Source organism: Perognathus longimembris, chromosome 2 (assembly GCF_023159225.1).
Source record: "Perognathus longimembris pacificus isolate PPM17 chromosome 2, ASM2315922v1, whole genome shotgun sequence".
Taxonomy (NCBI): domain Eukaryota; kingdom Metazoa; phylum Chordata; class Mammalia; order Rodentia; family Heteromyidae; genus Perognathus; species Perognathus longimembris.
This window is the reverse complement of record NC_063162.1, coordinates 92,980,781-92,993,055: the sequence shown is the minus strand read 5'-3', so window position 1 is coordinate 92,993,055 and position 12,275 is coordinate 92,980,781. Positions and strand designations below refer to the sequence as shown.

At 34.8% G+C, this 12,275-nt stretch overlaps 1 protein-coding gene across 5 annotated transcripts in view; it reads right to left on the bottom strand.

Moving 5' to 3' along the window:
- Window positions 1-12,275, bottom strand: part of Snx13 (sorting nexin 13) — a 119,154-nt gene that overhangs the window by 48,416 nt on the left and 58,463 nt on the right. For all 5 annotated transcript variants that reach the window (XM_048339734.1, XM_048339735.1, XM_048339737.1 and 2 more), the window contains 4 exons: window positions 9,175-9,313; window positions 8,723-8,811; window positions 7,200-7,299; window positions 3,979-4,172 (listed from right to left, as the gene is read on the bottom strand). In XM_048339734.1, coding sequence (XP_048195691.1) covers window positions 3,979-4,172; window positions 7,200-7,299; window positions 8,723-8,811; window positions 9,175-9,313 — 522 coding nt within the window. The remainder of the gene's footprint in view (window positions 1-3,978; window positions 4,173-7,199; window positions 7,300-8,722; window positions 8,812-9,174; window positions 9,314-12,275) is intronic.

Sequence of the window (12,275 nt, the reverse complement as noted above, 5' to 3'; positions counted from 1 at the left end):
CTTGAGTTGCCAAGGCAGTAGGGTTACCACTATTAAGACACTGGAGATTCTAGGCTGTATTATTCTGAATTATTAAAATACAGAAACTTTAGACTTTGTGCAAGCCAAATGTATGCATAGCAGGGTATTTCTTGGTCTTTCTTTTGTTTCTGTGGTAGTAAAGATTAAATAAAGGGCCTTATACATAGTAGGAAAGCAAATCACATCGCCATTCCTACAGTTAGAACATTTCAATATTGTAAACTATGTTATTTTATATCCTTTAAGTTCAAAGAATATAATTTTTAAAATGTACATATAAAGGAGTTGGATTTAAAAAAAAGACACTATGTATTTAATTTTTAGGAGACCATTAATTTTTCTGTATGTTCCATGAGAGTAAAATGTGTTAATTTTTTTGCTTCCTTTTACATTTACAACTTTGTGAGCTGACTAAAACCTCTATGACATGCTTTTCTTTTGTATTATGTGGCATCAAAGTTAACCATACCTTCAATAAGTCATTTTGGTATAAACAACTAAGATTCTGTCTACTTAAAATAGTCTTCCTATCTCTAAGAATTAGCTCCTACTTCTTAAAAAAGGTCCAACACGTTTTCAATTCATCATACTGGCTATCCATGTCTAAAATACCCATTTTTAATCATTTTGAAGCATTAATGATGTCAACGTATGGTAAATGTCACTTTCTCAGGGAAAATAGCCTTACAACATACAAGACAATTTCAACTTGTAAAAGCGAAGTTGGCTTCTAAGTAAACTACAGTAAATCTGGGCCAATGAGCTTAAAATCTCATTTTGTTCTCTCCAAGTTCACCTAATAGATTTAGAGAGACACTAACTAAAATACAATTTATGCAATTCTTTTCCCCATTCTACTCTTCAAAGGATTTTCAAAGTAGAGAAGAGCATTTTTCTTGTATTTCTTTTTAAATTACAATCTTACTGCAGTTCAACAATTTGCCAGTGTAGACATTTCTTAAGAGCCCAGGCCCTTCTTCAAGCTCCAGGACTGGCACAAAAAAAAAGGGGGGGGGGGGGGACAGTGTTTTATTTCAAACATGTTAGTGATTTAATATGTGGTTACTCTTAAAACTATATTTTGGTTTCTAGAAATTTTGTACTTGAATAGAATTTAAGAACTAAAGATATCAGAATCATATTTGGGTATTGCACCATGAACACAATTTCAATGTCCTAAGTTCAATTCATTTCCAGAGTTTTCAGTGCAATAAAACAGACTTAATGGGTGAATAATAGTTTACATAATGTTTGATATCTAGTAGGCAACTGGAGTAAAAATAACAAGAACAAAAAATCTGGTTGTGGGTATATTTCACAAGACAAAGTATTACCATATGCATTTGTGGGTAGTTTTCAAATAAAATTCATGCTGAAAATTTAAAAATACTATGCCAGAAAAAATAAAAGTTACTATTGCACAGCATTAAAAAACATTCTACAAAGCTGGGTACCAATGGCTTACAATTGTAATTCTAGCTACTCAGAAGGCTGCAATCTGAGGATTATGATTCAAAGCTAGCCCAGGCAGGGAAGTCCAAAGCCAGGCTTGGTAGAGTGGTAACCTTGGGTTAAAAAAAAAAAGCTCAAGGACAGCACCCAGGCCCTGAGTTTAAGCAATAGGACTGGCACAAAACAAAACAAAGCCTCTACAGTTAGACTTGGATCATGGCTTGAATCCAGCCTAGGCACGAGTGCAGTGGTATGTGCTACCTGTCATCCTAGTGGTTAAGAAAAACACAAATAGGAAGACTTGGAAACCAGGCCTACCCAGGCATAAAGTGAAATTCTATACTGAAAATAACCAGCAGAAAGTGGGACTGGTAGAATGGTTCAAGGGGCAGGGCATCTACTTAGTGAGCATGAGACACTGACTAGCAAGTATTCTGGAATTTTGAAGAATGTTCTGTCTGTGTGCTAAGATTTTTCTGCCTAAGTGATGACATCTTTGGCTTCGGTATCAGAATCAACCAACCTCATAAAATAAAATTAAAAAATTTTTATTGAAAACAATGAGATACCATTCTTGAAATATTTAGAATTTACCAGTAAAAAATCATCTGGGAATGATCTTTTACTCTACTGACTTTCAATTGTTCATTAAATTTTCAATTATTATATGAGATTTTATATGTCAGCATGGCGATTTTCATTTTCCTAGGTATTTGTTCATCTCATCTAAGTTGTTTTTGTCATGAAGTTGTTCATATAAGCTTATATTCTCTTTGATTTCTGTAGAGTCATGGGTGAGACTTCTTTAACCATGATTTTGGGGATCTGTGTCTTCTCCCATTTTGTGATGGTCAATCTACCTAAAGGTTTGTTATCTTGTTGGTATTTTCAAAGAACAAACTCCCAGTTTTACTGATTTTCAGTAATGTCTTATGGATTTTATTTCATTAATTCTTATTGTTTTGGTCCTTATATTTGCCTGGTTTATTTTACCTTGGAATTTTCATATATTTTTTAAGTTAAAACTTAAAATTGTTGAATTTAAATACTTCTTCTTTGGATTTTTTAATTAACAAAATTGCACATTTCAACACTTTATGTATAGAGTTTCGTTTGCAAACAAGCCAATCACACCTACCACCTCAAACTTTTACCACTTCTATGTGAGACAAATATTCAAAATTCCACCCCTGTCCTTTACATACACATTAACATTACCAAGTCACATCACCATTCACATGAACACTAGAACCCATTTCTCCCATCTACCCATAACTTAGATCTTTGCTTTATTCTAATTATTATTATTTTTTTCTTTTTTTTTTCTTTTTTTTTGCCAGTCCTGGGCCTTGGACTCAGGGCCTGAGCAAGGTCCCTGGCTTCTTCCTGCTCAAGGCTAGCACTCTGCCACCTGAGCCACAGCGCCCCTGCTGGCCGTTTTCCATATATGTGGTGCTGGGGAATTGAACAGAGAGCTTCATGTGTAGGAGGCAAGCACTCTTGCCACTAGGCCATATTCCCAGCCCCTCTAATTATATTTTTAAGCTACAACTTTCTAATGGAGCACTGTATTTGCTATAGCTCATTAATTTTAATTAAGCATGTTTTCATTTTTCAATTAAAAACACTTGCTTTTCAAGGCATCACATTATACATAATATACACAATTTTTATAGTCAATTTAAAAGCAAAGATGAAAACTTCCTAGTTTTCATGTGATTTTCTTATTGAAACAGAAGCTAATTAGAAATATCATTTAAGTTTCAAATATTTACAGACTTTCCATTTCCCAGACATTTTCTGGCTTCCTATAGGATTTCATTACACTCAAATGACATATTTTGTATGAGTTCAATACTTTTAAATTTTTAAAAAAAAATAGTTTAGCATATGTTTTATCTTGGAAAATGTATCCCATTTTTTTAAGCTGAAGTTTGCTGTGAGGTGAAATATCTTATGTGTTCTGATGATTTGCTATCTAAATACACTACCAATTATTTAGAATATGGTATTAAAGGAATCAAATATTATTGCTGAAATTTATTTTTCCTTTTAATCGTGTAAATTTGTGTTTTAGGTGCATGTATACAACTATTTTATCCCTCTTGACAAACTGAGACTTCGATCATGACAAAATGATAAAATAACTATTTTTATCTTAAGTTCTACTTTGCCTGACAGTAATACATTCCTTCTAGTTCTCATTTACTTTTGCATGTTTTCTTCTTTTACCCTTTTACTTTCGATCCATTTTCATGGTGTGTGTGTGTCCATCAATCTTGACTCCACCATTTAGAATCTGCATGACCTAATTTGATTTTCTAAACATCAGGTACCAGCATGATATATACATAGGACAAAAATCCACAGAGGAGTTTTTTTTTTAGGATTAAATAAAACTTTCTGAGACAATCATGCATGGCATAAGTAATACAGACTTGAAAGTATTACACAACTATTATTAATGGAAATGTCAAAGAAAACATAACCAAATTATATATTGACCTTTTCCGATAAGTACTGTTCATAAATTCCAACTGCAGCTGCTCTTAAGAGACCTTTGGTTTGATTGGTTTGATGTTTTCCATCTCTTTGACGACTTGACAAAACCTCTAGCTGCTGCTGGGCTGTAACTCGGTACCCTTCCACGGTCATCCAGAAGAAAAGATGTGCTTGACCTCCAGTCTGCTGCATGTAATCTAAGCATTATCCATAATTGAAGAGATGTTAGTATTACATAATTGGAGGTTTGTGTAGCTGTATAATAAATATTTGAGAAGAATCGAACCTCAAGAATTTAAGTTATAAATATTTAATTTTTATTGTTGTTGAGACCATCTCTACATAGTTAAGAAGGATGAAAAATTCAAGATACTCCTGTTTCAGAGTGTTGGGATTATAGACATGCTCTACCATACCAGCTGGGAAAATACTTTAAAATCTCACAATTGATGAAAAAATATTTATTGAGCAAATTTTGTATATAAGACTTCATCAGAACTAGTTCATGTTAACATTCAATATTTGCAATAAAGATGATCATTAAAAAGATTCAAAAGATTAGCAATTTAACAAATCAGATTTGTATGTTTTAAAAAGTGTCTTGCACTCTTCCCCCAGGACCTGCCTCAAATTCTGATCCTCCTACTAACACATCCCTAGCAGTTGTGATTACAGATGCACACAATTATACCCAGCTTGTCTCCTGAGATGAGGTCTCTGTAACTTTTGTTCAGGTGGTGCTCAAAATGGGAAACTACAAACTCTGCCTTCCAAGTAGATGGGATCATGGGCATGTGCCAAGCTCCATACATTTATACTTTTGATCACATAAACCAAGTAAGGGATTTTTACTGAAAACATCACCAGATAAAAATAACTTTAATGTAATATTAATAAAATACATAAATGTTTCATATGTACTAAATGGCAGGAAAATAAAGCCCCTCATCCACACATATTGAATACTTATACACACTGTATATTCCTAGTACAATATTGTTTCTCAATAAATTTAAATTAATACTAGAATCTTATATGGTTTATATTAAAAGTAGCTTAGGAGCTGGGCACCAGTGGCCCATGCCTATAATCCTAACTACTCAGAAGGCTAAGATCTGAGGATTGCAGTTCAAAGCCAGGGTAGGCATGAAAATCTTTGAGACCATTATCTCCCATTGAAAAAGCTGGAAGTGGATCTGTGGCTCCAGTGATAGAGGACTACCCTTGAGCAAAAGCTCAGGGGCAGTGTTTAGGTTCCGAGTTCAAGCCTCAGGACCAAAACAGCACACACACACATACACAAAAACTTAAAACAAAAACTAGTACTAGTTCATTAAATGTTTAATTAAGATATGCATTTGTGAAAATCAAGGAACAGTGTAGCACACCTCCCTCCCCCAAGCTCCTAAAAACAATAGGGCTTGGGCTGGGGATATGGACTAGTGGCGAGAGTGCTTGCCTCGTATACATGAAACCCTGGGTTCAATTCCCCAGCATCACATATATAGAAAACGGCCAGAAGGGGCGCTGTGGCTCAAGTGTGGCAGAGTGCTAGCCTTGAGCGGGAAGAAGCCAGGGACAGTGCTCAGGCCCTGAGTCGAAGGCCCAGGACTGGCAAAAAACAAACAAAACAAAAACAAAAAAACAATAGGGCTTGCAAAATTTCACTGTCTTAGACTTTACTCTTAGTTTCTATAACTCCATTTTGGTGACTCCATGCTAGAGGGCTGCACCACCACCAGTGATACTAGTTCCTTGTAGTTTGACATTTAAAAATATATGTAGCCCTTGTTCCTCTCTGCATCTAGGTAGCAAACATAGTAGCAGTTACAGAAATGCCATGGCGACTGTCAGGTTGGTTCACTTATGATTGAGTACTGGATTGTTTTAGCCCACTCATGCTTGCTTAGTTGATATTAGGGAAACATGGAACAATTGTTCAAATAAAGTTGATATTAGGTCAGCCTGACTGCAAAATTCCACTTCTTTAAATGGCTTGCCTAACTCATGTGATTTGCTCTACCCCCTTTGTCTGTGCTATGTGGCCACCTGCTGTAGAATGCATAGCTTCTACCTTTAAAAACTCAGCCCTGCGGTGGCTCATTGCTGTTCTTTATCATACTGATGGTGGAGAGCAGACACTGTACACAGCTAAATAAAGACTCCTAGCCCGACTGAGTGCTGGTGACTTTCTTGTCATGGGTACGAGTCCTGGGTTGCCAGGATACTGCACATTCATTTCCTTTAAAACAAAATAAATACCTCCATAGCTTTTCTCTAAAGACAAACAGTTCAGAGAATGAAGGTTGGACCAAATTTGTCATGTAAAACATAGAAATACTAATAATTCAAAATTTGGTATACTTAAAATGTCCAAGAAGAGAGACTGAGGAGTACCAGGAATCTAACTCCCCATGTATACAAGGACTGCACTGAAGCAATCTATTTGATACAGATACTTTGAAACTTGGGAGTCTTCTGAAAAATCTGCAACCACCATGGGGACAAGTTGGCAGGTAAAGTTAAATTGTGGTAGGAATGTAAAATGGACAGTCATTGTGACAAATAGTAAAGGTGTTCTTAAAAACTAATAATAAAGTTACTATATGATTCAGTAATTCCACTTCTGAACATCAAACAAAAAGAACTGAAAGTAGAATTTCAAAAAGCTATCTATATTTACAACAATATTCAAACTGCCTAAAACACATAAGCAACTTCAAGATTCCCTTGATGGATGAACAGATGAGCAAAGTGTGTGTGTGTGTGTGTGTGTGTGTGTGTGTGTGTGTGTGTGTGTGTGTGTGTGTGTGTGTGTAGACAAAGGGGAACTGAAACGAATGAATGAGCAAAGTGTGTGTGTGTGTGTGTAGACAAAGGGGAACTGAAACTACTTCCCATTAAAAAAGGTTACAACAGCATGGACAAAAACCTAAGGACAACTAACTATATAAAGTAAAGAAATCACTTGAATATGTATAGAATTTCAATTTTACAAGACACAAAAGGTTCTAGAGATATGTAGTGTTTGCAAATTAATGATGCACTTAACTGTATACTTAGAATAATTCACTTTCAAACTTTAGCCAGCACAATTGCCAAAAGAAGGTTAGAAGTATTTTTTTCTTCTTTATTGTCAAAGTGAAGTACAGAGTAAAGTACAGAGTGAAGTTACAGCTCCATATGTAAAGCAAGTACATTATTTAAATAAAATTTTTACTTACCCATAAAAAATTGTAGTGCAACATTGTCTACAAGAATGCTGTCCAAGGGGACTGTGCAAAGCTTCCCAAAGTTTGCTGCCAGTTTCACAGTATTTATTTCCTACAGATAAGAGTAATATTTTATTCAATCACTATTAGGATAAGGAAATTTTTACTTTCTCAATCATGTGTTTTTCCCAATAAATTCTCTGGTTAGTAAACTTATTTTAAGAGACATTCAACAAAGTTATCAGAATGATAAACATTAATTTGTTTAATACAAAATAAATCTAAATCATTGTAGTTTCTTACATTCTCTCTCTCTTTACATATTCCAAATGAAAATAAACTCCAGAAAACAGAGGGGGGTAAGAGAATGTTTGAAAAGTTTAATATATCCAGAGTAAACTGTAATATTTTCAACTTTTGACAAAAGTCTATCGACTGCATTTTAAAGGGCAATCTTGCTTCTAATAGAGTAAATTCTCTGTGATTATAAGAAACTTTATTTCTTTTAAAACTATGTAAACAGAGAAATTACTGTGTGTATGTGTGTGATGTACATACCACTTTTCAAACTCATACAACCAGAAAAATGTAACTCCAGACTGCATTTTCCATCTAGCACTGTGGTTAAATTTTACATATCATCTCAATCAAGTGGTACATATATACTATCAGACAGATAGTACCAATCTTATTTAATAAATAAGGAAATAAATGTGAGAAAGCTTGCCTGTGGTCACAAAGCTGACCAACCAGAGGGAATGTTTTCAATTTTGCTCCCTTTCCATTAAAACCCATGTTTCTGCAAATAATATTTCACTAGCTGCGATCCCTAAGTTCCTATCTCTCAAATTTCTATTTTAAAAAAGGTTAGGTATATATACTGTAAATTAGACAAGTTGTGTTAGAAGGGACCAATACAAATTAAGCATAAATAGTACATAAACAAAGGAGATGGAGGGAAACTTGAAAAAAGGGAAGACAAAGCAGTAAACGAATATATCTCAGTCACATTTCCTTCATAGAAATGCTGAAAAATAACTGACAACAGACTTAAATCAGTGCCAGCACCTGAGTTATACTATATGAGTCTCACTTCTTCAAATTGCTACCACTTCTGTGTCCTGTCCAGCAACCGCTCCACAGGTAAGGCAAGAGTCTTCACTATAGTCTTATTTGTAATAGGAAGGATAAAAGGTCTTCTAAGATTGAAGTTAAATAACATAGCTATAAATTTCAATTCAAACCTCTTCAAGTATGTCTTACTTTTCACAACTTAAATGAACTCCTGTGAAACTCAGAATTACAAAGGGGAAAAACTCAACCAGGTGTTCTAACTGACCTCTAATTTGCTTTGACAAACATTTATCACTAAAATTGTATAAGAGAAAACTTTCTCTAAAGTCCTATTGTGGAGTGCTACGATGTGTATTATTCCATTTATCCATTTATTAGTTTTTGTATTATGTTTTGCCATACACACTTCAGTCACTCTTTACAAAAAAAAAAATCATTAATCCAAAAGTACATATACTTACTTTTCCTGACTGCAACCTCTGTATCCTTGAGTCACATACCTTCTTTACAAATAATAAACTATTTATCTGATTTTTGATAGTATTGATATCTAAAAACAAACAAATTGATTATGAGCTAGAAAGTAGTGGAATTTGTAAAATAACCACATACTTACTGAATTTAACAAAATAATCAACTTAATCCAAAAATTAAAGAAATAATCCGAAGCTATATTGTAATATTATTTAAACCATTAAAAATTAAAAGTTAATTGTGCTGCAGGTAGAACTGCAATAATGACTTTTTTAGATTCACTCAGAAAACAATGTGCTTGGCTCTAAATGTGTTAGTATAATAGTAATATTTACTTAAGGAGAAAACACTAATAGCTTAAAATGGAATTTAGGTAAATCAAACTTTAAAGATATAACAATGTTTTAAGAAGAAACATTCACTTAAACAAATCACTTACCATCACCAGCTGTATCTAAAGATCTAAGATACTGTAATTCTTCTGCTGCCTTATCTCTGACTGCTTCCAGCTCTCCAATATTGTCACTCAATTTAATAATGTTCATAAAGGCCTCATAGTTGCAATTAGAATCACGAATCTGAAAATAAAGTTTGAAAAAATGGGTGCGATACAGATCATTTCTTAAGGGAAAAAACATGAATCCTGAGTAATTTTTTTTCATAACATACTCAGTTTTTATAACAAAAAGAAAAGGCTATGTTCATGGTTCTTTTCTGTGTTTTTTTGTTGTTTTGGTTTGGGTTTTTTTTTGTTTGTTTTGTCAATCATGGGGCTTGAACTTGGGGCCTGGGTGCTGTCCATGAGCTCTTTTACTGAAAGCTAGTGCTGAAGGCTGTAGCACTTTTGAGTTGTGGCTCAATGTGGTACTTTTGGTGGATAAAACACAGTAAATAAAGTTAGTAGAACACACAGCATGTTATAAAGTACAGAAGCACGCAATCTAGATAGAAGATAGCAAGGAAGTCATAAAGGCTGGGGATACAAAAAATTGGCCTAAAGAGGAGGCTATAGCTATAAAGCTAACATAATTAAGCAAGTACAGTATTTGTATAGGAGATCAACAGCAAAGAGCATGAGTTTCCAAAATTAGACCTAAACATAGTTTTTTTTAAGATAGCAAAGAAATTAATTATGAAAAGTCTCTTCAAGAAAGGGCCACTTTAAAAACGGATGGCTTTTTTCACACCCTTGTTCAACTTCTAGCTCTTTACATGTGCTGGATCCATAGCAGGTTATACGATTCACAAATACTTTCTCCAATTCCATAGGTCAATTTCCTTTTCACTCGTTACATTTAACATTGCAGACATCTTTTTAGACTCTTCCTACTGTCTACTTTGGCATGTGTTGCACCAGTTTGGGGTATCAAGTCAGGAAATTGGCCAAATGTAGAACACTATTTCCTTGTATGTTTTCTTCATGTTTTATCTGCTGACAGTCTTTTTTTTTTTTTTTGCCAGTCCTGGGCCTTGGACTCAGGGCCTGAGCACTGTCCCTGGCTTCTTTTTGCTCAAGGCTAGCACTCTGCCACTTGAGTCACAGCTCCACTTCTGGCCATTTTCTGTATATGTGGTGCTGGGGAATCGAACCCAGGGCTTCATGTATACGAGACAAGCGCTCTTGCCACTAGGCTATATCCCCAGTCACCCCGGCTGACAGTCTTATTAAAGAGATTTATTTTTTCCTTATTGCTTTCAAAATTCTGTCTTTGACTTCTTTAGCTTTATCCTAGATAAAAAGTTCTTTAAATCCTTGAATTTGAATGTCCATTTCCTTCCTTAGATGTGAGGAATGTAAGTCTAGAAGCACAACTGCCTGTACATTTTACACATAAGTCATTCTGGGATTCCAATAATACATTTTTTACATTAGGATATTTTGTATGTTTCTTAAACTTTAATTTTTATAGCCGTATTTCTTCACTTAATTTTTATATTCTTTTCTGCTATTGTTAAATAATTTCACAAAGGCAAAAAGTTCACTGATTTATTCTTAGTCATGACTTAGTAAAATTTTAATTATATTCTTTCAGTTCCAGAATTTTGATTCTCTTATACTCTTAATTCTTTGATATTCTCATCTTTACTCATGAATCATTCTCTTGATTACACTTATCTGTCTCTTGAGTTTAAGGTGATTGTTTTTCATTCTTGGCTGTTTCCACAGGTTGGTTTCTAGATATTGGCTCACTACTTCCTTCATTCTCTCCCTCCCTCTTTTTTTTTTTTTTTCTTCTTTTTAATTTCCTTTTCTATTTTGTTTGTTTGTTTCTGGTAAGGGTACCAGGTTTTAAACTCAGGGCCTCTTAAGTTCATGTTCTCTCCCTCTCTTTCTCTCTGTCCCTCTCTCTCTTGCCCCCCCCATCCCTACTCCAACCTTTTACTCTCAAACTCCCCCTGCTTTATATTAGTCTCCGCATACATGCCCATGACCAGCCCCAGACTGTTACATCTTCACAGATGTGAACCATACCTGGCTTGTTGGTTGAGGTGGGATCTCACAAAGGTTTGCCCTTAACTAGCTTTGAGTATATGTCTATATTTGGCCTGTTGGGTCCACCTTCCATTTTATTGTAATTTTTATACCTGAACAAACAGCCAACTCTTCTAGACTTTGCAAAGCTGTTACTCTCAGACAAAGATCTTCATTAATCAGCCTGGCTAAATCTGGCCACATCTCCAGCCTTTTATAGGATTGTACCTTTTCTGGGATTCTATGTGTAAAATTTCTCATTGAGTTTATTTTGTAGGAGCTTATTATTCTTGCTCTTCCACATGTCTTGTCTATAGAAGTAAATTCTCTGACATTGAAAAAATAACTGCTGAATTCTGGTGTTCTTGGTAGCACTCAGACATTGAAAGTAGATACAACAGTTTCCCAATTCAAATAACATAGAAATCACTACCAAAGGAACCCCCGCCATAAAGACCCAAAGTATTAAAACAAAGTGATACTTGTCTTTCCCTTTCTTGTCAGAAGGCAAGAACTGAGCAAACTCAATGAGTTTTATCAGCTTCTGTCTGAGGAATTTCAGGTTCTCTGACACTACCACAAGCTAGTAAACCCTCAGTGGTTCCAGGCATCCAAAGTATGCTTGGTTCCCATCAGTAGTCCTAATCAGAAGAGAAAGAAACCAGTCCTTTAGACATACCTCTGAAAAGCCAGAGCAGACAAGCTACAAGTTGGGAGTTTCCCTTCCAATGGTGGGAGCCACCTTAGTGAAATGAGCAGACACAACTGAAATAAAGTAACTTCTCTTACTAGTTTCAATGCAGCTATGTTTGGTTTGGTTTCAAGACTGTCTGGGGAACCAACACTTCATAACTGCCTTCTGGTGCTCTCATAGATTTCTGGACCATATATTATTGTTGTTTATCTGTGGAGGAATGTGATCTGAGGTTTCTTAATTGCAACATCTTGCTAATATCACTCCCATTAGCAATGTTATAAATTTAAACATACATCTACCCTACAATAACTTTACTCCTAATGACTTACTCAAAACAAAAAGAAACATATCCATAGGAAAAAAACTATAA